We start from the raw sequence: 27,053 nt of genomic DNA, 5'->3' as shown, positions 1-27,053 counted from the left end.
TCCTTTAGGAGCTGCTGAACTCTGCCGATGGGCCGGTCTGCTCTCCAGGTCCGGCCGCACCATTTCTCAGTCTGGTGCAGACTGGCGGCGCCATCCTGGACTCCCAAGGACACCGTGGAGTCCAGCCCAGGGGACAAGCCTGCATTACAGCAGCTCACTAGAGCCTTGTCCGCAATACATCCAGGGCCTCCGTGTGAAAAGAGGACAGGTGGAGGGGCTCACCCAGCATCCAGGGTGTTGACTTGAGATCTGCGGCACCCACAAGAGGACTTCATGCACCCCTCTTAGTTTGGCTTCCACATGGCTGGCCCCGGGCCCTGCTTGTTCCTCCAGCTGCTCTTGATGCCTCTCTGCCCCCGACTCCCACAGGCCCTTGAATTTTGTGCCAGTGGGACCCTCTCCCTATGCCCTTCCTTCCCTGTGGGCCTGGACACATAAGTTGCTTTTCAAAGAAGTCTGAAGGTTCATTTAAGGAAAGTCATTCGTGCCCTAATCGCGTGTGTTTCTCCATTTCCTCTCCCACCCCCCTCCCCCCCTTCTCTCCACTCAATTCTCTCTTGGTCTTGTTGGGAAGGTTTTGTTGTGTGCCAGCTATTGTGCTGAGGGTTCAGGCCACAGAGAAGGGCGGGGGTCTCTGTTGGAACGGAGCCCGTGGTCTTAGGGACCCATTGCCTTGGTGACCCAAAAGCGAGGATGTGTCTAGAGTTACCCCAAAACTGGAGCAGGAGTGGGTGGTCATTAAAAATGGCAGACCCTCCTGTGCTGCGAGTCTCGTCGGTGACCTTTCTGACGTGGGGCTTTTCCCAGGTTCCCGTGACAAAGATGTGGGTGACCTAGAGGGGTGCCATGGGGTATGGGCAGCAAGACCCGAGTCCAAATAACCCAGCAGACATTGCCCAGCCAGCTGGGCATTTCATCTGTAAAATGGAGATCAGAGTTGTATTAAATGAGACTTTATATTTCCAAATACATATGAAGATAGTGTTCAGTATTCATTTTTGTCAGACTTTGTGTTGTAGATTTTTGCCTCTCCCATCCCAAGACAGCAAGCAATCCGATATAGGTTATACATGTATAATCCAACACATTTCCATATTTGTCATGTTGTGCAAGAAAAATCAGACCAAAAGGGGGGAAAGCCACAAGAAAAAAAGAAACAGACAAAAAAGATGAAATCAGCTTGCTTCAATCTGCATTCAATATCCATGGGTCTCCCTCTGGGTATAGATGGTGTTTCCCTTCCGAGTCCATTGGAATTGCTTTGAATCACCGCTTGACTGAGAAGAGCCCAATCCATCAAGTTGACTATATAATGAATTTTGTAGGGATAAAGATGAGATGTTTAACTTGGGCTAAAAAAATCATCTTCATAAAATAATAAAGGATCAGAGTATTGCTGGACCTGATTTCATCTGAGAAAGATCTGAGAGGGTTTTAGTGGAGTTCGTAAGCATTAAATGCCTGCTCTGTGTGAACTGCAGTTCAAGGAGAAAAGACCAAACATTTTGTTCAGAAAGTGGAAGGGATCAATTATACAGTTCTTTGCCTTTATATTGTGTTTGATTCTAGTTGATTCCTTTTAGGAAGGATTCATACAAATCTCACTTAGTTTGGAATTTTGTCCTGATGCCTTTCCAAAGCCTTAAATCCAGGAGCTTGCTAATCCATGGCAGATCCCAAAAGCTTCCCCTCCATCCCAACTCCCCATTTTCCCATTTCATATTAATTTTTGTTTTCATAACATAATAGCCTTTTGTTCTGCCCTCAAGTCATTTGACTATTTAAAACACTTTCATTGGACCTAATCATGATTCTAAACAAAATTCTGATTTAAAAAAATCTCTCAATTCTTTGAAAAATAAAGCAGCTACAAGTATAAAAATTTCACACGGTGTTAAACATAGCATGAAATGGGAATGATGTCACACTATATATGCTATTTTGGTACAACCTCATTGGGGTGTGCTGCTGAGTCTAGATTCTTGAAGGCTTTGCCAGCGAAGTTGACACTCTAGCACATTTGAATGTGTTGGGAAGGCTTAAACAATAAAGACAAAATGGTTTGGGAGAAGAGATCATTAAGAATTTTCTAGTCTCTGGGATTTCTGTCAAAATGAATTTATTCTTGGCATGCCGAATATGAGATCTAGATTGATAATGGAAATGTGACTTCTGAAGGAACCGACTTTTGTCCATCTGGACACTTAAACTATCAGTGGAACCATCAGAAAAAAGAAAGTTGCACTTGAGAATGATTCACAGACACTCCTTGATGAAGTATTGTCCACCCAAATTCACAAAGAAACTTCATTGTTATGAAATGTAAACGTTTTCGAAAAGACCATGATGAAAATAATTTTACCTTCTGGGCCAATAGCTGTTACAGAAGGTACAGAGGCAGAGAGATATCTCTGAAAAACTCAGCAAAACCTCTAAAATCAAATCCTGATATGTGTTAAGACTTAGTGACATCAGTGCAGACTAGAATTGGTGAAAAATGTTAGAAAAATGCTTCTCCAGTTCTCTTATTTTTTCATATCACTTTGTCATCATGTGATGTGCTTCAAAAATTTTATTTTTAAATCAGCAAAAACTTGTCTTTTCTACTAACCACAGGAAAAGAAGATAGGAAAAACATTACACATATTTTAGTCAAAACATTTTCACATTACCTCAAACAGTATTTTTGTCTCTGATCTTAAATCTATCAGAAGTTGGGTAGTAACTTTCCTCATTAGTTCTGAAATCCTGGTTGGTCATCATGCTGAAAAGAGGCAGCCCAATAAGTATTCCCTCACATTTTCCTACTGTCGGTTGTTTCTTGGTTCATGGGTATCCCTTTAGCTTCCCATTCTTTTGTCACCTTAAAAAGAGCTACAAATATTTCTGTATATCCTTAGAATGGTTGATTAGGATTAATCCTGTCTTTAGTCTACCCTCTTGATAATGTCCCCTTCCCTCTCCATCCTCTTTCCTATTGAGTACGTCGTATTTCTGGATGTACATACATGTGTGCACACACTCATGCACATGCGCACGCATGTTCAAATCTTTTGACCAATTCACATGAGAGTGAGCACCAAGGGTCAGCTGCTCCCTTAACCCCATCCTCCTTGTTTGTAGAGTCTGTTTTTGTACCCTGGTTGTGTGAGATGATTTCTCCATAATGACCACTCCAGTTTTTACCCCTCACCCCCTGGTAGTCTTTTTCCCCTCTCTTTCTCTTCTTTGATTAAGTTCTTGTAGACATTCCAGAACCTCTCAGGCCTAATTGGACTCCCTCAATGAAACCTGGCAGTGGTGGAGACCCGAGGAGGCCTATCCTTTCTCCCCCAAGGGAAATGTAAGCAGTTTGCCCTTCTTGGTCTTTTATCATTTTTTATTCATGTTGACTTTTTCATGGTCCTCTTCACTCTTGTGTTTATGTTTGAGTTTTTCCACACTGTCTTTTCATCTGGAATGATTAGAAGTCTTCTCTTTCATGAAAGGTCCACCTGCATTCTCCCGATAGCTAATTATTGTTCAATTTTTTGGGAGTATCTTAAAATTCTTGCCATTAAGCCACAATCTTTGGCTTTGTGGAATATCCTTTTCTGAGCTGTCCACTACTTCAAATTGGTAGTTATATTATACTGATGGTGGCTCCTTGGTGCTTGAATTCTTCCTTGTTGGCTGCTTGTAGCATTTTTTTTTTTTTTTCTTTGACCTGGAAACTTTAGATTTTGGCTATGATGAATGATCCTAGCAGTTTTCATTCTGGGATTTCTGTTTCCCCTTTTCCCACTAAGACATCTGGGAAGATGTTTTGAAATTTTGATGTTTAGTTCCGTATAACTTTTTTTCTTCTTGATCTGTTTTCCATGTCAGTTCTTTTTGCAGTAAAATATCTTATATTGGTCTTCTATTTATTTTTCAGCCTTTTGCCTTTGTCTTAATATTCTTTGTTAATAATGACTCCTCATAAACTCACTTCTTTCTTGGTCCATTCTCATTTTCAGAGAGTTCTTTGGTTCTTTTGGAGAGTTCTTGTACTAAGATATTAATTCATTTTCCACTGATTTCTTCTGTAGCTTTTGGGGTTTTTTCCCCCCTGATTTTTTTAAAAATCATTTTTCATTTCATTTATAAAAACTTTTTTAAAAACTTCACTCTTGTTTCATTTCCCCCAGTATTTGAAGTTTGTCTTCCTTTGAGACTTTGCCAGATGGAGTCATTGGCTTATATGTTTGTGTTTTGGACATCCCTGTCATCCTCAAGACTTTTGATGGCTCCATTTGGTCCCTCCTAGTCCGTTGAGAAGCTCTGCTGGTTCCAAGTCTCTGGGTTTCCTGCCTTGGTTATTCACCTGAAGGTTTCTGGGTGAGAATCTGGAACCAACACTTTTGTCTGCTTTCTTCTCAGTACCCAGAGGGACCAGCCTTGATGCAGGTCCCCACTTGAGGCCTGTATCTGTGATCCAGGGCTGGGGGGGAGGTGACAAAACTGCCACTTGGCACTAGTTCTCCAGGTGTGGTGTGTGACCTGTAGCATTTAGGTTCTCCCCAAAGGGTGATCCCTCTCTGTGTGTTTCCTTAGGCCACCTGGGGCTGGAACAAGGACGCACTATGGTTTTCTAGATATCTTAAGAGGAGACCTCCTTTGCAGTACTTCCAAATCTGCCACCATCTTGGATCCATCTTTAATTTGCTTGTATATGCTTCATTGGTTCCCCTTTTCTGCATATGTGTTATTTCCCCTGAGAGAAGAGTTTGACTGTGGCTTTTGTCTCTGTGTCCCAGTGCTCATCTTGTAGGGCTTGGCACAGAGCAGATCCCTTGATACTTGCTGATCGATTTGGAGGCAGGATGATGTAATATCAGAGTACTTTGCGGTCAGAAGACCTGAATTCCAGTTCTGCTTCTGATGCTTATAGTGCATGCTACTTTGACTTCCGTGGCTCTCAGTTTCTTTATCTGTAAATTGAGGAGTTTGAACTAGATGCCTCTGAGATCACATCCAGTCTCCATGATCATCCAATATTATATTCATAGATGTTGCATTACTCCAGAACAATATAGTCTTGACCATGTCTGACTAGTATATCGGTGAATTTGGGAAATAAGCCTTCATGCCTAGATAGTAAGAATATCTTAAGGAAGGGAGTCAGGAGCCCCTGGACATAGTGAGTATCAATAGTTTTTTAAAAAGTGATTCTATTTTAGCTCTTAGAGGTAACTGGTTGCTTTCTTTTGGAGAGCTGCCCTGTCACCTCTTAAAACAGGTCATGGTCAGTATTAAGTAAGAAAGAACTAGATTGAAAAGATAAGAGAGCTGACCTAATCAAACTGCCCATGCTGGATGGATAAAGGATTGGACATTATCAAGACTGAAACCATTTCCTAAGAGAAAAGTAGTGGAGGAAAAAATTAGAGAATTTAAAGAATCCTTTGTGTAAAACCTAACTGAGCCAAATATCCTGAGGGCATTTATGGATGAAGCTCAGAAAGACCAAGGCCATTTTTGAAAGATTCAGATGATATTTGGATCTTTGGTAAAGGGAAAGGAAACCCTGCTTATATTAAGCAGACCTCCACCTGTGGCGGTGTTTCATTTTCCACCTGCTCGCTCCCCCCTCCCCTTATGCTATCATCATCACCTCCCTGCTCCCTTGCCACCACCACTCCTCCTCTTCCTATCCCCCATCCCCATCATCTTCATTAACGCTCAGACTTTTCAGGGGTAGATATATTTTACTGATCTAAAGATCTTGAGCCCTTTTTCTCTAAACAGAGTGAAATCAACTTAATGTAATCATGCGGTATTATCGTGACCCACGGTGGCGGATCATGGTCTGCTAGCACTCTTAATGCCCTTCCTCAGAGGGATTTCTGGTATCCCAAGTTGCTAGGGGCACAGTCGAGCCCCTCCCGGCCATGGGCCCCCACTAGGTGCTGGAGGGATGTATACAGGTAGCAGGAGGACGTCCCCCAAGCTGGTGCCTGCTGCCTTCTTGCCTGACGCTGCTTTGTTGCAGACGCGTGGTGCGGCCCTGGGTCACATCTGTCTGTAGAGTGCACACATGTGCTCTGCATCGAGTGTGGGCAGTGGGATCCAGAGGGCCTGGATTGGGGTACACGCAGCTTCCCTGCCCCACACCTGGGCAACCCAGATAGAGGCCCTGAGATCATTCAGAATGACAATTCAGAATATAATTGGAACTGAATGTATTTCCTGCCTCCCTCCTCCCCTCCTGCAAGAGATTGTTGGTGTTTCAAAATTGTCTTTCTTTTTTTTATTTTGCAGAAATATAGATATCAAGATGAAGATACTCCTCCCCAAGAACACAGCTCTCCAAACATTACCAATGAGGTGACAGGCCCAGAACTGGTCCATGTCTCGGAGAAAAATCTGTCAGAGATAGAAAATGTCCATGGATTTGTTTCCCATTCTCATATTTCACCAGTGAAGGTAGAGGTGGTTTTTGTTTTTGTTTTTTTAACAAATATTTATCTTTCTTCTATGCTTTATTAATTTTGCACTAACATTGCTTTTTTCAAATAATTTCCAGAGCTGATAGACAAAGGAATAGATTTAGGTATCAGAACCTGTGAACTCCCTTTTCAGATTTTTGCTAAAACTTCACACGAAATTTGAATTTTTCATGTTCAGAGAACTAATGTAGCGCCTAAATCTTTCAAAATGACATTCATTTTAAAATAGTCTACATTTCATTATTCATAAGTGTTGTGTTTGATCTATGATGATGATGTTGGTGTTTCATAATACTTGGTCTCATTGTCTTGTGCTACCTTGTGGCATCTAGTTCATCTTGAAAAGGTTTTTTTTTTTTTTTTTTTTTTTTTTTTGGAGGCATTGGGTAGCTAGTGTCTGGGGCTGGGTTTGAATTAAGGTCCTTCTGCTTCCCTGTTGCTGTATTCATTGGGCTCCCTATCTACCAGAAAAGATGGTATTTAAAAAAAATAATTTTGTATTTATGATTTCTGCTTAGTTTTCCCACTATCTCTCCCCAAGAGCCATTCCATGTGACAGATATTTTTGTCTTCTTTAAGGAAAAATTTATTACACACTTGAGAAAATTCACAAGCATCTGCCATGTGTGATACCTGTAAAGCAAGTGGTAGTTTGGAAGTTGCATTTGATCTTTATACTTTTGTTTAATTTACTTTTGAACTTTTGGTGTATCCATTGTTCTTCCTAATCACATTGTTTTACCGAATCTGTTGTTTTCTTGGTTCTGCTTCCTTCACTCTGCATCAGTTCAAAGAGATTTTCCATGCTTCTCTGTATCTATCACATCATTTCTTAAAGCACAGTAATATTCCATTACTTTCATGGGCCAAAATTTGTTGAAACGTTCCCAAATTGCTTATCAATTTTTAGCTATCACAGAGAGTCCTGCCGTAAATATTTTGCATTATGTGGGAACTTATTTCTTATTGATAGTGTTTGGGGGATATAAACTCAATAATGGAGTCTCTGGTTTAAAGGTATGGATTTTAGTCACTTTTTTTTTGCATAATTCTAAATTGCTTTCCAAAAGATTTGTTCTATTTCACAGCTCCACCATCAGTGTATTAATGTTCCTATCTTCCCACAAACCATCCAATATTGACAGAATTGAATATTATCATTTTTGCCAGTATACGAGGTATGAGGTGAAGCCTCAGAGCTGCTTTTTATTTGCATTTCTCTAACATTAGTGATTTGGACCATTTCCCCTCATGTTATTGTAGATATTTGCAGTTATTTTGAGAACTATTTGTTATATTATTCATATTCTTTGATCATTTAGCTATTGAATGGCTGCTATTGATTGACTGATGTTTACCTTGGATACCAATGCCATATCAGAGAAATTTGATACAAAGTTTTTTTTTCTTTATGACTACTTCCTTTCTTATCCTAGATGAATTAAAAATGCTTATACAGAAGCTTTTCAGTGTCAAGTGATCAAAATTAGCAATTTCATCTTTTTTAATGGCCTCATTACTTGTTTGGTTAAGAATAATATGTCTCTTACTTATAGCTATGAGTGGTATATGTGAACTGTTTCACTTCTAATTTTTTCATATATGATCTCTAAAATTAAGGTAACACCTATTTAGAATATATTGTGAAGGGTGGTGTAAGGTGCCAGTCTAAGCCTAATTTCTGCCAGATTACTTTCCAGTTTTCCCAGTAGTTTTTTTTTTTTTTTTTTAAATCAAATTGTGAAATTATCTCTGGTAACTTGCATTTTCCACTTTTATCAAACTCTGAATTATTAAGTTCTATTGTTTCTATATCTGCCTTGTCTATTCTGTTCCATTGCTATTTTTCTATCCCTTAAGCAGTTATTATATGGTTGCGATGACTGTTACTTTATATCTTAGTATTTACTTCTTTTCATCATTTCCTTTGATATTTTAGATCTTTTGTTTTTCCAGATAAATTTTATTTAGCCCTGAAAAGTGTCACTTGATAATTTGATTAGTGTAGCATTAAAAGTGTGAATTAATGTTGGTAGTATTGTCATTTTTGTTAAGTTGGTGTTGCTTAGTCATGAGCACTGAATATTCCTTCGGTTTGTTTATTTATTTTTATGGAGTGCTTTCTAATTGTATCTATACAAGTCTTTTGCATGTTTTGGAAGATTGTTCCCCAGTTACTTAAGCCTTTAGCAGATATTTGGAATGGGATTTCCCTTTCTCTTGTTGTTTTTAATTATCATTTTGAAATACTGTTGATTTTTGAGGATTTATTTTGTAATTGATAATTTAGCTGAAGCTATTATCTCAATTAGTATCTTCACAGATTTCCTGAGGTTTTCCAAGCAAGCTGTCAAATCATCAGTGAACAGGGATCATTTTATCTTCTCACCTGTCTTTATTATAAAAATTCCTTTCTCTTGTTTTAATTCTATTGCTAACATTTCCAGTTCTACATCAGATAGTAGTGAGCATCCTTGCTTTATTCCTCTATTTATTTGGAAAAGGTTCTACTCTATCCCTGTGGCATAAAATGTTTATTTCTGGTTTTACTTGTTTTTTATGATACTTTAAAAAAGGTCCATCTGTGCCTAGGCTGATAGCCTAGAGAGGGTATTAGCTTTGGCAAAGACTTTTGCTCCATCTTTTGAGATGATTATGTTTTGGATATTGTGTTTTCATGTGATTTGTAATTATGGTGGTTGTTTTCCTAATGTTGAATCATCTGTGCATCCCTGATGTAAATGGCACGCGATTATACTGCTTGGTTTTTTTGTTAAGTTCTCTAATCTATTTGATAGGATTTGTTTGAAATTTTTGTGTCGTGTATCTTTTCTTGTAAAAGGCTTGTTTCTCAATTTTTGAGCATAATTTCTGAAGTGTGGCTAAAACCTGCCCACAGATAGAATTTGCCTGTGAATCCCTCAGGTTCGGGGTGTTTCCCCCTGGGTAGTTTCCTTTTACATGTGGCATTTCCGTGCCCTCCGTGCAAGTCTCCTGGCGTCGTTGTGTGGCTGGCTGTGTCTTGCAGCTCAGATTTCCTTTAGGAGTTTGGATCCTGTCAGGCCATTACTGGTACTGCTGGGCTGCCTGTGGTTTCTGCCACCACCCTCGTTTTCTTGTTTATCCCTGAAATTTGAGGTCAAGACAGGAGTTGTTTTAGAAGGGTTTTTTTTAAACAACATTTTCTCTCAGTGCGCAGCCAGCCACTAGATGGCGATGCCACAAAATGGGCCTTTAATGGGTTGCTGCTTGATTGCTAACACAGACTGTTTACTTTTTAAAGCTAGAGCCCTCGTCAATCCACTGAGGGAAGGTTTGGGGGGGTGGGGGAGAATAATTCCAAGGGAGCTATAAATTGGTGCAATTCTAATCAGAAAATTTAGCTTAAAAAACAAAACCATCCCCAAGCATCACATTTATGAGAGCTTGTTGTATGGAGGGCCTGGGGCTTGGCCTTAGGAGGGCTTCCTACCCTGGAGCAGCTCTCCCACGTCCCCCCAAATAGATCTGGACATCTCAGTCCACCGGCCACCAGTACCCTTGTAGATTCTTGCATTGGTCTGACATGCTTTTCAAGAAAAATTTAATCAAGTTTTTCTAGTTACACGTAAAGATAGTTTTCAGCATTCCATTTTTGTAAGATTTTGAGTTCCACATTGTTTTCTCCCTCTCTCTTTTACTTCCCCTTTTCCCAAGACAGCAAACAATCTGATATAGGTTATACATGTACAGTTATTTTAAGCGAATGTCTGTACTAGTCAGGATGGAAAAAGGAAAATCAGAACAAAAAAGAAAATCCATGAGGAAGAACCTGGGATCCCTGCATCGCTGAGAAGCGCTCAGGCTGGCACACATAGTCTTGCTGCTCCTGGGGCCAGTGTTCGTCCCTCTCCTCCCTGTCGTAGCTCGGCAGTATTCCATGACATTCCCACTTCCCCGCCCAGGTTTTGGGTTCTTTCTGGTGCTGGTCCCGCCTCTGGCCCTGCCAGCCACTTAGAGTAGTAGTTCCCAGGAGTCAGAGGCTGTTGGGTTGGCTCAGAGGAGGTCCAGGCTCCCAGAGCAAAGGCCCTGTTCTTCATCCCTGCACACAGCCTTATTTGAGCCAACTTGGAACTCTGCTTGGGCCTTGGCTAAGTCCCCTGACCTACAAAACTCAGTTTCCTTTTCTGTAAAATGATGGGGAGCTGACCGATGGGCTCCAAGCCTGTCAGTGAGTCCAGGGTATGAAGCAGAGGGGAGGCCAGTTGAGCTTCTTGGAGGAAGTGAAGGCCAAACTCAGCTTTAAGGAGGAGGAGCTTCCAGGCCCAGGGAACCTGTGGGGGTTTCCCGCCATGGGGGAAGGTGTTTTGGAAAGCTGGTGATACAAAAGAAGCTGAGGCTGAGATAATTGTGGACTTTGGTGAAGACCAGGGAAGGTCGTTGGGCATTGTTGGTGCGATGTGAAGGCAGAGCTGGGGAATGGAGAGCCCCCCCCCCCCAGCCTTCCCAGCCAAAAGGCGCAGAGACCCTTCTCTTATGTTATGTCTCGGGGCGAGTCCAACCTTTCTCCCTTTCATCTGGCCAAGGGATGCTCCTGGTCATGACTACGTGGCTCTGGATGTGTGACATCCCCCCATCTGCCTCGGTTTTCTGAACTGCAGACTGGACATGGCAGCAGTACTCACTGTCAGGAGGTGGCAGCCACCCCTCAGACCAGCTCGGAGGAGTCCACACAAAGCAGCCTTCAGAGATTGTAGCGAGCTGTCGTCTCTAGAAGCTGCTGGATCGCTCTCTGGGAAGAGATCTGCTGTGTCTACTCAAATCTCTCAGACAGATTCTTCTTCCTGTAGTGAACCATTGTCTCCAGGTAGTTGCTGTTAACTCTTGTCCTTAGAAGTGACTTCCCTTCCTGCAGAGAGCCCCGTCAAGCCTGATGCAATGCAGAGTCTTTCTCTTGAATCCTGGCTCTGAATCTCCTCCAGCTCTTATCCTTCTCCAGGCCGATCTGCTCTCTGCGCCCAGTGCTGTCTCTTTTTATCCTCCCAGAGAATGGGCGTGGGATAATGCAAGGGCTTCTGGGAAGAACCACCCCAGCCAATGAGCTTGCCCCCTCTATCAAGTCAACCTGAGTTCTCACCTTGTAATTGTCCAGAAAACCTGAATTCTCACCTTGTCACTGTCCAGACAACCTCAGTTCTCACTTAGTAATCCTAACATCTCCCCCTTTCTTTTGATTTAGAACATAGGACAGTCATGACCTTGAAACATAAATCCATCAATATGGGAAGTATTACAGATAATTACATAAATTACATAAGCACATAGTAACATAGTAACATAACACATGCTAGAAGTATATAACATAATCATAATCATAAATTGAAAATTTATAAATGTCCATAAGTCCATTGTCCATTAGTCTCATCTTGTGTGAGGAAGTCCAATGATTCCTGCTGGTTTTTAAAGTTCTTTAACAGTCTTCTTATTATCCATGCTCTTTCAGTGTCAGATGTTTCTTAGATCTTCTCCTTTATTTTGAGGTCTTTCTCTTTTTCTGTCTCTCTCTGATGGACAAGGCGAATATGACTCGTTGGCACCCATCTGATTCCTTCTCTTGCTGAAGAAATACAAGCAAACCCTCTCTCCCAGGCAGTTAACCTACCTAATTTTCTTCTATTTACCACTTTCTAAATCTCTTCTCATCATCTGACAATTACATTGGAGTTGTTTGCACTGGACACAGCCCTGTTGGTTTAAAAGGCCTGTATTCTCCCCAAGTGTAATCCATTTTTGCAATCTGATTGCCTTTTGACTCACTTATCAGGTAATCCCTTTCTGCCATGTGATTGCTTTTCTGCTGGTTGATTAAATCAGAGTCCTGGCCTTCTAAAGGTTCTTTGGGTGTAACATCAGCTGCCATCATGCCCCAAGTCTTTTTTGCCTGGGGCCCAGGTCCAGGGCCCCTCATCCCATTTCCTTGAATTAATCTACACTCTGATGCCCAATGGAGTCCTCTGTTGCATTTTGGACATGGGGTTTTAGGTCTTCTCTCCCTCTGTCTTCTCACTGTATCTCCATATCTACACTGAGCTCTTAGATGCCCAATTTTTCCACATTGAAAACATCGCCGAGTTTCTCTAGAAGTCCCTTGCCAGGAGGGACCCTGTCTTTCCACGTTCATCATTGTCCGGGTGTAAAAAGCATTTGTTCCCACTGTAGCACAGCGTCTTATGATCTCCTCTAAAGGAGCATCTTTGTCTAATCCCCATATAATTCTTTTGCAAATCTCATTGGCATTTTCCTTAGCCAGATGTCTGGTCATTATTTCTGTAGCTGAATTTTCTCCAATAGTTCTTTTGACAGCAGTTTGCAAACGTCCCACAAAATCTGCAAAAGGTTCATTGAGACCTTGCTGTATTTTAGTGAAAGCCTCTCCACGATCTTTCTGTCCAGGAAGGACACCCCAAGCTTTTATTGCAGCCTTAGCAATTTGTTCATATATTGTCATGGTATAATGAATCTGTTCCGAATTCTCTCCATACCGACCTTCACCAGCCAAGTGCTCAAAAGTGAATTGTGTGTTAACTCCTATTTCCAAATTGCATCTGACTTGAATTTTACATAATTCATGAAATTCCGAAAGCCATAATAAATTTTCTCCAGGTTCCAGGCATATCTTTGCTATGGATTTCCAATCATTCGGGGTTAGGACTTCATAAGACAAACCATCTAGTAACATTTTAACATAAGCTGATGTAGCCCCATAAAGGGTACAACCTTTTTTCAAATCTTTAATTTTATTCAAATCTAAAGGTGTATATCTTCTCCTTTTATTACCTACAGAGTCAATCTCTTCAATCACAGGATATGCATGTATAAAATCACTTATATCCTGTCCTTCTCTCTTAGCTTTAACCAATGCTTTTTCTAATCTTGTCATAGGCTTAGGCTGCTTCACAGGCAATTCTGTTTGTGTTTCTGCCTCTTCCCCTCCTCCTTCTTGCTCCACCCCTGAAGGGTTAATTGAGGGAGGAGATGGGAGGTGCTCCTGTTGCTGTTGCTCAGAATTGTACTTAACTTCATTGTTATCTGATTCATCCTTTTCACCTATTTTAGTTGACACTTCCCCATTTTGCTCCTTCATCTCTTCCTTTAGAATAACATTTTTTAAAGCCATTTGGATTAAATTGTAGGTATGAATTGTATCTTTGGAAACTGAGTTTGGTCTGGAACCAAAGGGTAAAATGTCACAAAGACAATTGTAGTGTTCACCTAATTGCTCTCCTACTAATTTCCACTCATCTGGATCCAATTCTTCTTCCAGAGAAAAAGAAGGACATATGACCTTCACAGTTCTTAAAAGTTCAGTAATCTCCTCTAAAATTATAATCAATCCTTGGCTTTTCATAACCTTGATGATGCTCTCTAAATATTTTCCTTGAACAGAAGGTGTTTGCCCCATTTCACTATAAGAGATTGCTGGTTTAGCCCTTAACAAGTTCCTTATTTATCTATTAGCACACTCACTTAATCTTTAACAAAGTTTCCTCGTTACTCACGGTTCTGGGTCAGAGAGACTGAGATCTAGATCAGAAGCTTTTCCACTGGAATCAGGACTGTGTCTGTCCCTGTTTGGGTGCCAAATTGCGAAGGTCTGGTCTACTTGAATTTTACATAATTCTATCAAGTCATCTCTATCAAGTCAACCTGAGTTCTCACCTTGTAATTGTCCAGAAAACCTGAATTCTCACCTTGTCACTGTCCAGACAACCTCAGTTCTCACTTAGTAATCCTAACAAGAGATAGTGGGGGTCTGATGACTAATGGCTCCTCTGCTGTCCCAGGGATGCTGGGTCCAGCTCTGCTGAGCAGATGGGCCCAAACCTAGGCTGCAGGGACACCTGTTAAGGGCTAGGCTGGGAGCCCTCCCTGGGGCTTCAGAGCAGATGGGAAAGAACAAAGTAAAGCCTCAAGACAGATCTTGGCAAATAGGAGGAGGAAAGACTCAAGTTGGGGCACAGTTCTCCCTACTTGAGGACTGCCACTTGATTATACTAATAGCTACTACAGCACAAAATAAAACAATAAATAAATAAGTAAACATACATGAGGAAACAGAGGGAAAGATTCCAACAAATGGCTACTCTGGGATAGAAAAGACTTGAGTTCAACATAACTGAAAAAAGCCACTCCTTTTTCAATGGGAAACATCAAATTGTCCCAGGCACAAAAAGAATTCTTAGGAGAACTTCAAAAGGACTTTAAGAATCAAGTAAGAGGGATCCAGAAAAAATCAGAAGAAAAAAGAGCAATTCAAGAAATATATGGAAAGAAAGAACTGGAAAAAGAATCAAAAACCTACAGAAGAAAACAATTCCTTGAAAACTAGAATCAGGCAAAGGAAAGCTAATAATGTTCTAAGACACTAAGAAATAATAAAACAAAGCCAAAAGAATGGGGGAGGGGGGGATATAATAGAATCTGAACTATCTCATCAGAAAAATATCTACTCTGGAGAACAGATTGAGGAGAAGTTATATAAGATTAGTTGGACTACCTGAAAATTGTGATAAAAGAGAATAAATCTCAGTACCGTGTGACAAGAAGTTATCAAGAAAAATTGCCTTGAAGTTGCTCTAGACAAAGAAGGCAAAGTAAAAATAGGGGGAAAAAAATCTACCAAACGAGAGCTCGAGAGGAAAACTTGAGTTTCAGAGTTCCCAGATTACAGAGAAAATACTGGAAGCAACAAGAAAAACAAAAACAAAAGCAATTTAAATATTATGGAACTTCAATAAGGATTACGTAAGGCCTAGCAGCTCCTGTTTTAAAGGACGAAAAATCTTGGAATACTCTTATTTTGTAGAGCAAAAGCGTTGGTTACAGCTAATGGCAACTTAACCAGCAAAGTTTAGTATGATCCTGAGGGAGGGGGGAGAAGTGATGAAATGAATAAAATTAAAAGACTTTCAAGTTTTTTTGTGACAAAAACTCCAAAACTTAAGGGAAATTTTGATATCTGTCCTCCAGGATAAATATATAAGATTAAACATTAAAGATCCAATTATAAGGGATTCAATAAGGTTAAATTATTTGCTTTATACATAAGAAAACATTAACAGTACTTTTATGACTGTTATCATAAGATTGATCATATCATTGAAGAAAGATTTGGTCTAAGATGAATATGATTTAAAAAAACTAGAAGGAAAGAAAAAGAAATAATTAACTCAAAAATAAGATAAGAAAAAAAATTGATAGTATAGAAGCTAATGGGGGAAGGATAGGTAGTGCTGGAATCAAATTTTCAATGGGGAATGGGTTCAAGAAGGAATAGCATACATTTTGGAAGAGTAAGAAAATTTAGATTCAGAAAGGAACACGAGTGTAAAGGAGAGAGGATAAGGGAAGGGCAAGATAGAAGATATAACAGGTAAAAAGAAGAATGTAAAGCAGAGGAATGAGGAAAGAAAAAGTGAGAAGGATAGTAGGGGAGGAATAGGAAGGAGGAAAATACACAACAAATAATTGTAGCTTAGACTTGGAATAAGATAAATTTACTCATAAAACAGCAACAGAGAACAGATTTAAATTTTGATTTCAACAATATGTTGCTTTCAGGAAACATAAAAATGAGAGATACAGAAGAAAGGGCAGGAGTAGAATTTAATATGTAAAAAAAGCAGGGATAGTAATCACGATCTCAGAATAAGTTGAAATAGATTGCATCAAAAGTGAAAAAGAGAAACTACACTGTGTCAGCAGTATTATTCAGTCATCTTTTAGACCATTTAAAACAACTAGACATTTTAAAATGTCTGAGGGTATTATCTGCCAAAACAGACAAAGGACCTATATCAATGTAGATTAGGTTTATTCATAAAACTTTTTCATACAAACATTCAGATCTAAATAACTGAAATAATATTTGTTGTTTATGGATAAGTGAAGCCCATATAATTTTTAAAGTTTTTTTTATTAAAGCCTTTTATTTTCAAAACATATGCAGATAATTTTCAGCATTCATCCTCGCAAAACCTTCTGTTCCAAATGTTTTTCTCCCTCCCCTCCCCACTCCTTCCCCTAGACCACAAGTAATTTAATACCATATACTTTTTTTTAAAAGCTTTTTATTTTCAAAACATATGCATGGATAATTTTTCAGCATTGATCCTTGCATAGCCTTATGTTGCAAATTTTTTCTTCCTTTCCCCCACTCCCTCCCCTAGATGGCAAGCAATCCAATAGGTGTTATTGTACATGTTAAAATCTATATTAAATCCAATATATGCAAACACATTTATACAATTCTCTTGCTGCACAAGAAAAATCAGATCAAAAAGGAAAGAAAATGAAATGCAAGTGAACATCATCAAAAAGAGTGAGAAAGTTATGTTGTGGTCCACACTCAGTTCCTACAGTGCTTTCTCTGGGTGAGGATGGCTCTCTTCATCCTTGAACAATTGGAGCTGGTTTAAATCATCTCATTGTTGGAAAGAGCCACGTTCATCAGAATCGATCATTGTATAGTTTTCTTATTGCTGTGTACAATGATCTCTTGGTTCTACTCACTTCACTCAGCATCAGTTCCTGTAAGTCTCTCCAGGCCTCTCTGAACATCCTGCTGATCATTTCTTATAGAACATTAAGATTCTATAACATACACATACCATAACTTATTCAGCCATTCTCCCACTGATGGGCATCTGCTCAATTTCCAGTTTCTTGCCACTACAAAAAGGGCTGCCACCAACACTTTTGTACATGTGAGTCCCCTTCCCTCCTTTAAGATCTCTTTTGAGATATCAAGAAAAAATAAAGCAAAATCAAAAGAATGAAAAAAAAATAGAAGAAAATGTGAAATAACTCTTTGAAAAAAAAAACAAAACAGCTTATCTGTAAAAATAGATCCAGGAAAGATAATTTAAGAATCCTTGGACTACCTGAAAACCACAATAAAAAAAAAGAACCTAGGCATCATCTTTCAAGAAAACTGCCCCGATATTCTACAACCAGAGGGCAAAATAGAAATGGAAATAATCTTTTTTTAATTTTTTAAATTAATTTTATAATTATAATTTTTTGACAGTAAATATGCATGGGTAATTTTTTACAACATTATCCCTTGTACTAACTTCTGTTGTGAATTTTCCCCTTCCTCCCTCCACCCCCTCTCCTAGATGGCAGGCAGTCCCATACATGTTAAATGTATTATAGTATATCCTAGATACAATATATGTGTGCAGAACTGAATTTCTTGTTGCACAGGAAGAATTAGGTTCAGAAGGTAAAAATAAGGTGGGAAGAAAAACAAAAATGCCAACAGTTTACACTCATTTCCCAGTGTTCCTTCTCTGGGTGTAGCTGATTCTGTCCATCATTGATCAATTGAAACTGAATTAGATCTTCTCTTTGTCAAAGATATCCACTTCCATCAGAATACATCCTCATACAGTATTGTTGTTGAAGTATATAATGATCTCCTGATTCTGCTCAAGAAATGGAAATAATCCACCAATCACTTCCTGAAAGAGATCCAAAATGAGGACTCTCAGAAATATTATAGTCAAACTGCATGGATTTTAGTTAAAGAGAAAATACTTCAAAAAGAGACAGTTGAAATATTGGGGAGCCAGAGTCAGGATATCACAAGATTGAGCTTCTACCTTAAAGGGTTGGAGAGGTTGGAATATGATTTTTCAGAGAACAGAAGAGCTAGGAGTATAACCAAGAATCACCTATCCAGCAAGAAAAATAGGATGGATAGGAATACATAATAATTATTACTGTGAAAAAGATTTTTTTCACTATTCTCTGATAAATATCTTATTTTTCAAGTATATAAAAAACCGAGGTCAAATTTGTAGAAATAAGAGCCATTCCAAGATGACAGGAACAAATAATGATGAATGTTGGAGGGGATATGGGAAAACTGGGACACTGATACATTGCTAGTGGAGTTGTGAAAGAATCCAGCCATTCTGGAGAGCAATTTGGAACTATGCCCAAAAAGTTATCAAACTGTGCATACCCTTTGACCCAGCATTGCTGCTATTGGGATTATATCCCAAAGAAATACTAAAGAGCGGAAAGGGACCTGTATGTGCCAAAATGTTTGTGGCAGCTCTTTTTGTTGTGGCTAGAAGCTGGAAGATGAATGGATGTCCATCAGTTGGAGAATGGTTGGGTAAATTGTGGTATATGAAGGTTATGGAATATTATTGCTCTGTAAGAAATGACCAGCAGGAGGAATACAGAGAGGCTTGGAGAGACTTACATCAACTGATGCTGAGTGAAATGAGCAGAACCAGAAGATCGCTATACACTTCAACAACAATACTGTATGAGGATGTATTCTGATGGAAGTGGAAATCTTCAACATAAAGAAGATCCAACTCACTTCCAGTTGATCAATGATGGACAGAAATAATTACACCCAGAGAAGGAACACTGGGCAGTGAATGTAAATTGTTAGCACTACTGTCTATCTACCCAGGTTACTTGTACCTTCAGAATCTAATGCTTATTGTGCAACAAAAAAATGGTATTTACACACATGTATTGTATCTAGGTTATATTGTAACACATGTAAAATGTATGGGATTGCCTGTCATCGGGGGGAGGGAGTAGAGGGGGGGGGGATATGGAAAAATGAATACAAGGGATAATATTATTTAAAAAAAAAAAGAAAAGAAAAGAAATAAGAGCCATTCCACAATTGATAAATGAACAGGCAGTTTTCAGACAAAGCAATCAAAGCTATGTATGGTCATGTAAAAAAAAAAATGCTCTAAATCACTATTGATTAGAGAAATGCAAATTAAAAAAAACTTAGAGCTACCACTCTACCCCTATCAGATTGATTAATATGATAGAAAAGGAAAATGATAAATATTGAAGAGGATGTGGGAATATTAAAAAGAAAACAAAGCAAATGCACAGTTGGTTAAGTTGTATATTGAGGTAACTGTTCCGGAGAACAGTTTGGTACTAGGTCAAGGGCCATATTTACCCTTTGACCCAGCAACATCACTATTAAATCTGTGTGCCCCAAAGAGTAAAAAACAAAAAAATAATGTGCAAAATTTCTTACAGCAGCTTTTAGTGATGGCACAGAATTGGGAATAGAGAGGTCCATCAGTTTGGGAATGATTAAACAAGTTGTTGTATTTGATCGTGATGGAAAATTGTTGTAATGTAAAAAAGAACAGGAAATTCTCCAAAAAACCTCGAAGACTTACATGAACTGATGTAAAGTGAAATGAGCAGAACCAAAACATCATACACAATAAGTGCAATGTTGTGTGATGATCGTCTGAGGAACTTAGCAGCTCTCTGCAATACAGTGATCCAGGATTGTGCAAAGAAGTGATAGAGCTTGGATGCAGGTGGATACTTTTTCTTTGCATTCTTTAGTGGGGTGGGGTGGGGGAACAGGTATTTTTCTTTCACAACATACCTTATGTGGAAATGTATTTTGTATGACTCCACAAGAAAAAACAATGTCAGATTGCTTACCAATTGGGAGGGGGTGAGAAGGGAGGGAGAGAATTTGGAACTCAAAATTTGAAAATAAAAAGGAATATAAAAATTGTTTTTATATGTAATTAGGGGAAGAAAAAAAAAGAAAGAAAAATAATGGCATGTACTTCCCAGGTTTGTTGTAATGATCAAATGAGATAATCCTTCTAAAGCACTTAGGCAAATGTCTGGCACATAGTAGACACTGATAAATGCTTATTCCTTCTCCACCTCCACCTCCTTGGACCTTTGATCCCTTCCCTCCTGTTTTAGACCAGTTTAAGTACAAGCACTGCCATCCTTTGAAACAAACAAAAGACCTTTCACTTGACCCTCCTGTGTTTCCAGCCTGTTGGCCTGCCTCTTTCCTCCCCCCTTTAATCAGCAAGCTCATTTTGTGCTTTCATGTATATTCCTTTCTCTGAACCCCTTGAATTAACTTGTGAATTTCTAGGCCGCGGATGAGGACCTTCCTGGTTGCATTGGGAGCTTTGGGCTGGATTATCAAGGACTTGGGATGCTAGCCAGCGTCCTGGGGACCGTGGGCAACCACTGCAGCAGTTAAGTAGGGAGCACACTGGCACCTTATTGGACATGGGGGTCCAGGATGACTCCTGGACTGGGCACTTCAAGGTCGGGATCTCATCTCCCCCTTCTGCTGGCCCAACCCCCTCTCCTGCTCGTCCCCTGCATGCTTGCCCAGGTGATTTCCTGAAGCCCTTCTCTGACTGTGTCGTTCCTAGCAGGAACACCTGTGGGACATTCAGCTGAGATCCGTCCACCAGCATGCTTTTCCCAAACTTGGGGCATGGGTCCTGGCCCTGCTCTCTTTTCAGGACAGATGTTGCTCCCCTCTTTGCCCAGCACTGACCCCTCGGCCAGGGATGCTCTCCCTTTTCAGTAGCTTAGCTTAAGATTCTTTTCCTCCATGAGCCTCATCCCCAGCAATTGCTAATGTCTCTCCCCCCCCCCCCCATATTACCTGGCATTTACTTTATATGTATTTACCTTGATATCTATGCACACGTTGTTTCCTTTTGTAGAAGGAAAGTTCTTAAGGGCAGTGATTACTCTGGTTTTTGCCCTTTGCTTGTCCAGGGCCTAGCACTTAGTAGGTCCTTCTTGTCACTCCCAAGCAGGGTCCAAAAGAGGGAACATTTCCTTTTCCACATGAGCACCTCGGAATTGCTTATTGCCTGGTTGGCTTCTACCTAGCACTGGCTGCCAAGCCCCTCCTCAGGATGGTCTGGGAGAGTCTGGATCTGGAGCATATGCTTGGCTCTCTGTCAAGCCTGGAGATTGAGCCCTCTCGTCCCGATGAGAAATGTGCTAGGGTCTGAAGCTGTGATTGATTAAAGCTCAGTGTGTGAGGGAAGCATTAAAATCACCGCCCATCTGGAGTTTCCAGGGGCTTGTAACCTTTATTGATTGTAGCAGGATTTCTCCTCGTAGCTCTCTCTTTTCCCTTCCCATCTCTTATGGCCCTTAACATTTTTAATAAGGGGGGGAAAAAAAGTGGAGAAAAAATATAACCAAAGTAATGAATACATTAAAAAAGTCTGACGATACATTCAGTCATCCGGACCTGGGGATCTCCCAGCTCTGGCACCCCACATTGGGCGCCAGTTGTAATGAGCTGTCGTCTCCAGAAGCTGCCGATTCGCTCTCTGGGAAGAGATCTGCTGTGTCTTCTACTCAAATCTCTCAGACAGATTCTTCTTCCTGTAGAGAACCGTTGTCTCCAGGCAGTTGTCGTTAACTCTTGTCCAGAGAAGTGACTTCCCTTCCTGCAGAGAGCCCCGTCAGGCCTGATGTAATGCAGAGACTTCTCCTATCTCTGGAGTGGTGTCCTCTTTTATCCTCCCAGAGAATGGGTGTGGGATAATGCAAGGGCTTCAGGGAAGAAGTACTCCAACCAATGAGCTTTCTCCTCTTATCAAGTCAACCTGAGTTTTCACCTTGTAATTGTCCAGACAACTTGAATTCTCACCTTGTCATTGTCCAGACAACCTGAGTTCTCACCTAGTAATCCTAACACACTAGGACAGGAGTATCTTCTCATTTGCTCTTCCTTAGGGTCATGCTCATTCTTTATAAATTTCCTATATTTGCTTTTGATTATTATTATTGGAAAGGAGGATGGTTCTTTCTGTTTTACAAGGTATTCATGATATTTATTCTTTTCTTGGTTCTCCCTACTTCACTTTGCAGTAGGTCAGATCATCTAAGTGTTATCATGTTTCTTTATATTAATTCCATTCCATTCCTGCAACATAGTTGGTTTAGCCATTCTGCCATCATGTACTTCCAGTTGTTTGCTTTCACAAAAAATGCTGCTATAAATATTTTCTTGTATTTGAGATCTTTTTCCAATTAGTCACCTCCTTGGGTCCGATTCTCATAGACTCTTTTGGTCGCAGAATAAGGACACATTTGTTGCTTTATTTGCCTATTTCCCATTTGTTTTCCACAGTGGCACAACTATAGGATTTTTTATTTTAAAAATTAATGTATTTTCACTATCCTCTTCACTGAACAATAGTCCCCCCCCCCCACAAAAAAAAAAAAAAAAAGGAAAAGAAAAGAAAACTCTTCTAATATAGAAATACTCCAACAAAAGAGATATCCACAATGCCCATGTCCAAAAATGTATCTCTCATTGTGAATTTTAAGTCTGTCACCTTTCCAGCAGGAGATGGGCAGCATGGTTCAACTTTAACCCTCTAGAGTATTAATTGATCATTGCATTAATGAAAGTTCTCATCAGAATATAACTTGTACTCTTTAAAATGTTATTGATGCTCTTTTTAAAAAATCCCCATTTCCAATATGACTCTCCTTTTGTCAAAGTAGAAATTTTTTTGTATATAAAAAAAATAAAATGACCCCGCTTGTTGGCCAGCTCTGAAATGATGTCTTTCCCTAGCTGCAATCCGCCACCTGTTGTCCCATGCTTCTCAGCAACCTCACTGCAATTGGTCACAATTTGGAGGCTTTAAATATCATTTCCTTTAAGCTATTGATTCTACCTTTATTCATCAGCATTAGTCTACACGAGCCTTCTTGTTTCTCTGCTTTGTGTTTTGTATTTATTGCAATAAAGTAATTGCAGATTCATACATTATTATTTTTCCTTAGTTGATACTAGGTTTTGGTGCAAATAAATAGATCTCACAATGTGTACTGTGGACCCAAGATCCTTTCAAGGGGTTGGCAAAGTGAAAATTATTTTTATAATAATAATACTGAGATATTATTTGTCTATTAATATACTCCTTACTTTTCTAATTTTATATCTCTGTGGGGCTGGATTTTCTTCAAATAATTTAATTAAAACAACCCATCACAACAGATTGAATGCAAAAGGAGCTTTGAGAATCCAGATCTTAAAAGAGATTCTCTCCACTTCCCATCTTCCCCATAAATTTATTTAAAAAAAAAAAAAAAAAAAAAAAAGCAATATTGATTTTCTTGGTTTTTTTATGCTTTGGAAAATAATGATTTTCCTAAAATAAATTACTTAGACTAATATGTATTGATTTTAATCATTGCTATTTTAAATGATTAAATATTGGTAGGTATAACCCATATAAAGAAAAGCTTTGTGGGGTTCTCTATTTTAGGAGCATAAAGGAATTCTAGGGCCACTGTTAAGGATATCTACTCTTTCCCTTTTCTCTTGGCCACTTGGAGGTACATGTTTAGCAGTAGTGTGGTAAAGTTGAATTAATGTTTTAGTAGTTACTATGAGCAGTTCAGTAACTTTTTAAATAAGATCAGAACATCCGAGATCTAGGTTGGAAAGTCCCCTTATTTTTTTTAGTAGTCTGGACATTTTCACTGATAGGTTAAACAGGACTTTTAATCCGTTTTCCTGGCTTCCGAGATAAGGGAAGAAAAGAAGCACTTAAATAGCACCTAGATGAGTACTTTACAAATATTACTTTAAATATTATTTTGGAGAATATAATTGTTATCTCTTGTAGTTCCACTTTTTAAATTGTTTGTAATATGTTCTCTTGCGGACATAATATGTATACATCCAGAGACACATCTCATTTAGCTTGTGCTTCCTTATTAGTCTTCCGCAGTCATGGGGTTAGTCTTTACTTTTATTCAGAGTTCTAGTTTTTCAACATTGTTTGTCTTTACAGTATTGTCATTGAATTATTGTTCTCCTGGTCCTCTGCATCAGTTTATACAAGTCTCCCTAGATTTCTCTGAAATCATCCCCACCCCGCCAATGTTTTTTAAAGAATAGTAGTTCTCTGTTATATTTGTGTGCCAGAACTTGTGCAGTCATTCCTCCTGTGATGGGCACTTCTCTCAGATTCCTGTTCTTTACCATCTTAAAAGGAATTATAAATATTTTTGTCTATTCTTATAGAGAGGGATTGATTTGCTTACAACTGATCTCTCCTTCAATCTTACTCTAATTTCTCCATCTTTTCCTTTCTACCCATTACCATTAAAGTCATTTTTCCAGCTCAGGTTGACATGAGAGAAGACTGTTGATGTTGGGAACTGGGACCCTTAAGACAGAAAAGAATGATTCCAAAACATAGCCTCAAGTTCACCTAGAATTCTTAGAAAAGATAAATGTCCATGTCCTGAATGAGTCCTTAGAAGAAGCTTCTAGGAGAAGTCCTCAATTGCTGAAGCATTTCCAGCATTTCACACTTGCACTTTTTCTTAAGTCAGTCTTGCACAGAAAATAGTTTGTGACTTTTTTGCCTTGAATTAAAGGTAAAGCCAATATGGCAGGCTGAGGAAGGAAAGTGCTTGTTGTTACTCTTAGTCCTCTGTAGCCTGGGGGAAACATGCTAATGGAGTGCAGGGGAAGTAGCCCCACACCAGAAGTCTTTTGTGATTTGGGGCAAATCCTTACCCCTTTCTTGGTCTTTTCCTTTTTGTATAGAGTCTTACTAGATGAGCTTGTTTTGAAGCCCTTTTCAGCTCTAAGTCTCTGATCCTGGTCTTTTTACTTTCATAGAAATCTGCCCTGGTGATTTTTGTCATCCTTCTGCCCCCTGAACCTCCCTTTCTTCAAAAAAAAAAAAAAAAAAAAAAAAAAGCCTTCTAGCCAAATATAGTGTGAATCAAATCTCATATTGATCTTTTGACTTCATTACATTTTTAAGTGTCAGTTTTCAGCTTAGTTTCCCCCAATTTGTATGCTATCCTTAAATCTTTGGTTTCCTAGAACTTTAACTTTTTTTTTCTTTTATTTATCCACTTATTTTTTTTAGCATTACCTTCACCAAAGTTAGCTATTTTGGGAGACTTTTTTTTTTTTTTTTTTTTAAATTTGAGTTACAAATTCTCTGCCTCTCATCCCTTCCCTATCCATTGAGAAAAGAAGCAAAATATCAGTTACACATGAGAAAAATTATGTGAAACATTTCCTTAGTAGCCATGTTACCACCAAAATAAAGAAAGTTAAAAAAAAAAAAAAAAAAAAAAAGGTTCAACCTACACTTAGAGCCCATCATTTCTGGATTAGAGTTCAGTCTCTGGAGATGAGAAGTATTTTTCATCATATATCTTTTGAATTGTCTTGGACCACAGTTTTGATCAGAGTATCTGAGGCTTCCTCAGTTGATCATCATTATGCCATTGCAGTTACTGAGTACACTGTTCTCCTGGTTCTGTTCACTTTGCATCAGTTCCTTTAAGTCTTCGCAGGTTTTTCTAAAACCATCCTGCTTGTTATTTCTTATAGCATCATAGTATTCCTTCACAATGGTATACCACAACTTGTTCTGTCATTCCCTAATTAATGGACATCCCCTTACTTTCCAATTCTTTTGTCATCATAAAAAGTGGTTATTAATATTATCTTTTTTACATATATTATCCTTATCCTTTTTCTTTCATCTTTAGAATACAGACATAGTAGTGGTTGTTCACAGGGTAAACAGAAAAGTTGGATCAGTCCACAATTCCACTAACAGTACATGAATTTGTATCCCTGTTTTTCCAGTGTTTGTAATATGTTCTCTTGGGGACATAATATGTATACATCTAGAGACACATCTCATTAAGCTTATGCTTCCTTAATAGTGCAAATTTGTCATTTCCTTTCCCCTCCCCATATTAGCCATTGATAGATGTGAAGTGGTACCTCAGAGTTACTTTCTCTACTTATTAGTGATTTAGAGGATTTTTTGTGTGATATATTGCTAGCTTTCATTTCTTCTTTTGAAAACTGCCTGTTCATATTCTTTGTCCATTTATCAATTGGGGAATGGCTCTTATTTTTATAAATTTAGCTCAGTTCCTTTTATATTTGAGAAAATGAGGTTTTTATTAGAGAAAATTGCTGTACATTTTCTCCCACAGTTTTGTGATTTACTAATTTTGGCTGCCTTGGTTTTGTTTATATAAAGCCTTTTGAAAATTGCATGTAATCAAAATTATTCACTTAATTTCCTGTGATCCTCTCAATTTCTTGGTCATAAACTGTTTCCTTATCCATAGGTCTGACAGGTAAAATTTTTTATCTTCCCAACTTGCTCATGATATCATCCTCTCTGTCTAAATTAGCCCATTTTGATTTCATCTTAGTTTACAGTGGGAGATGTGGTCAGTGCAGAATTTCTGCCAGACTGCTTTTTAGTTTCCCAGCAATATTTATCTATTTGACAGAATATCAGAAGGTTGATGTCTTGCCCCCAAAGATTGGATCTTTGAGTTTATCAAACATTAGATTACTATACTTATTTACTATTGAGTCTTGTGTATCTAACCTTATTGCATTGATCCACCACTGTATTTCTTATTCAGATTGTTTTGAAAAGGACTGGTTTAGTTGTTATATTTTCTAGTTCTATAAAATAATTCTTTGGTAGTTTGATATGGTATGCTACTGTGTAGATAAAATAATTTAAAGTAGAATTGTCATTTTTATTATATTAGCTCAGCCTATCTTTGAACAGTTAATATTTCTCCAGTTGTTTAGATCTGTCTTTATGTGAAAAGTGCATTGTGATTGTGTTCATATATATTCCCTGGGGTTTATACCCCATGTATTTTATGATGTCTCCAGTTATTTTAAATTTCTCTTTTCTTTCTCTTCCTGCT

General features: G+C 38.9%; 1 protein-coding gene across 10 annotated transcripts in view; it reads left to right on the top strand.

Annotated features, from left to right (window-relative positions):
- DLG1 (discs large MAGUK scaffold protein 1) overlaps nt 1–27,053 on the top strand; it is a 149,013-nt gene that overhangs the window by 47,608 nt on the left and 74,352 nt on the right. For all 10 annotated transcript variants that reach the window (XM_074297793.1, XM_074297792.1, XM_074297789.1 and 7 more), the window contains exon 4: nt 6,283–6,447. In XM_074297793.1, coding sequence (XP_074153894.1) covers nt 6,283–6,447 — 165 coding nt within the window. The remainder of the gene's footprint in view (nt 1–6,282; nt 6,448–27,053) is intronic.

This window comes from Sminthopsis crassicaudata, chromosome 3 (genome assembly GCF_048593235.1).
Source record: "Sminthopsis crassicaudata isolate SCR6 chromosome 3, ASM4859323v1, whole genome shotgun sequence".
In the NCBI taxonomy this organism is placed as follows: domain Eukaryota; kingdom Metazoa; phylum Chordata; class Mammalia; order Dasyuromorphia; family Dasyuridae; genus Sminthopsis; species Sminthopsis crassicaudata.
The sequence above is the reverse complement of the archived record's forward strand: the minus strand, read 5'-3'. Positions and strand labels throughout refer to the sequence as shown.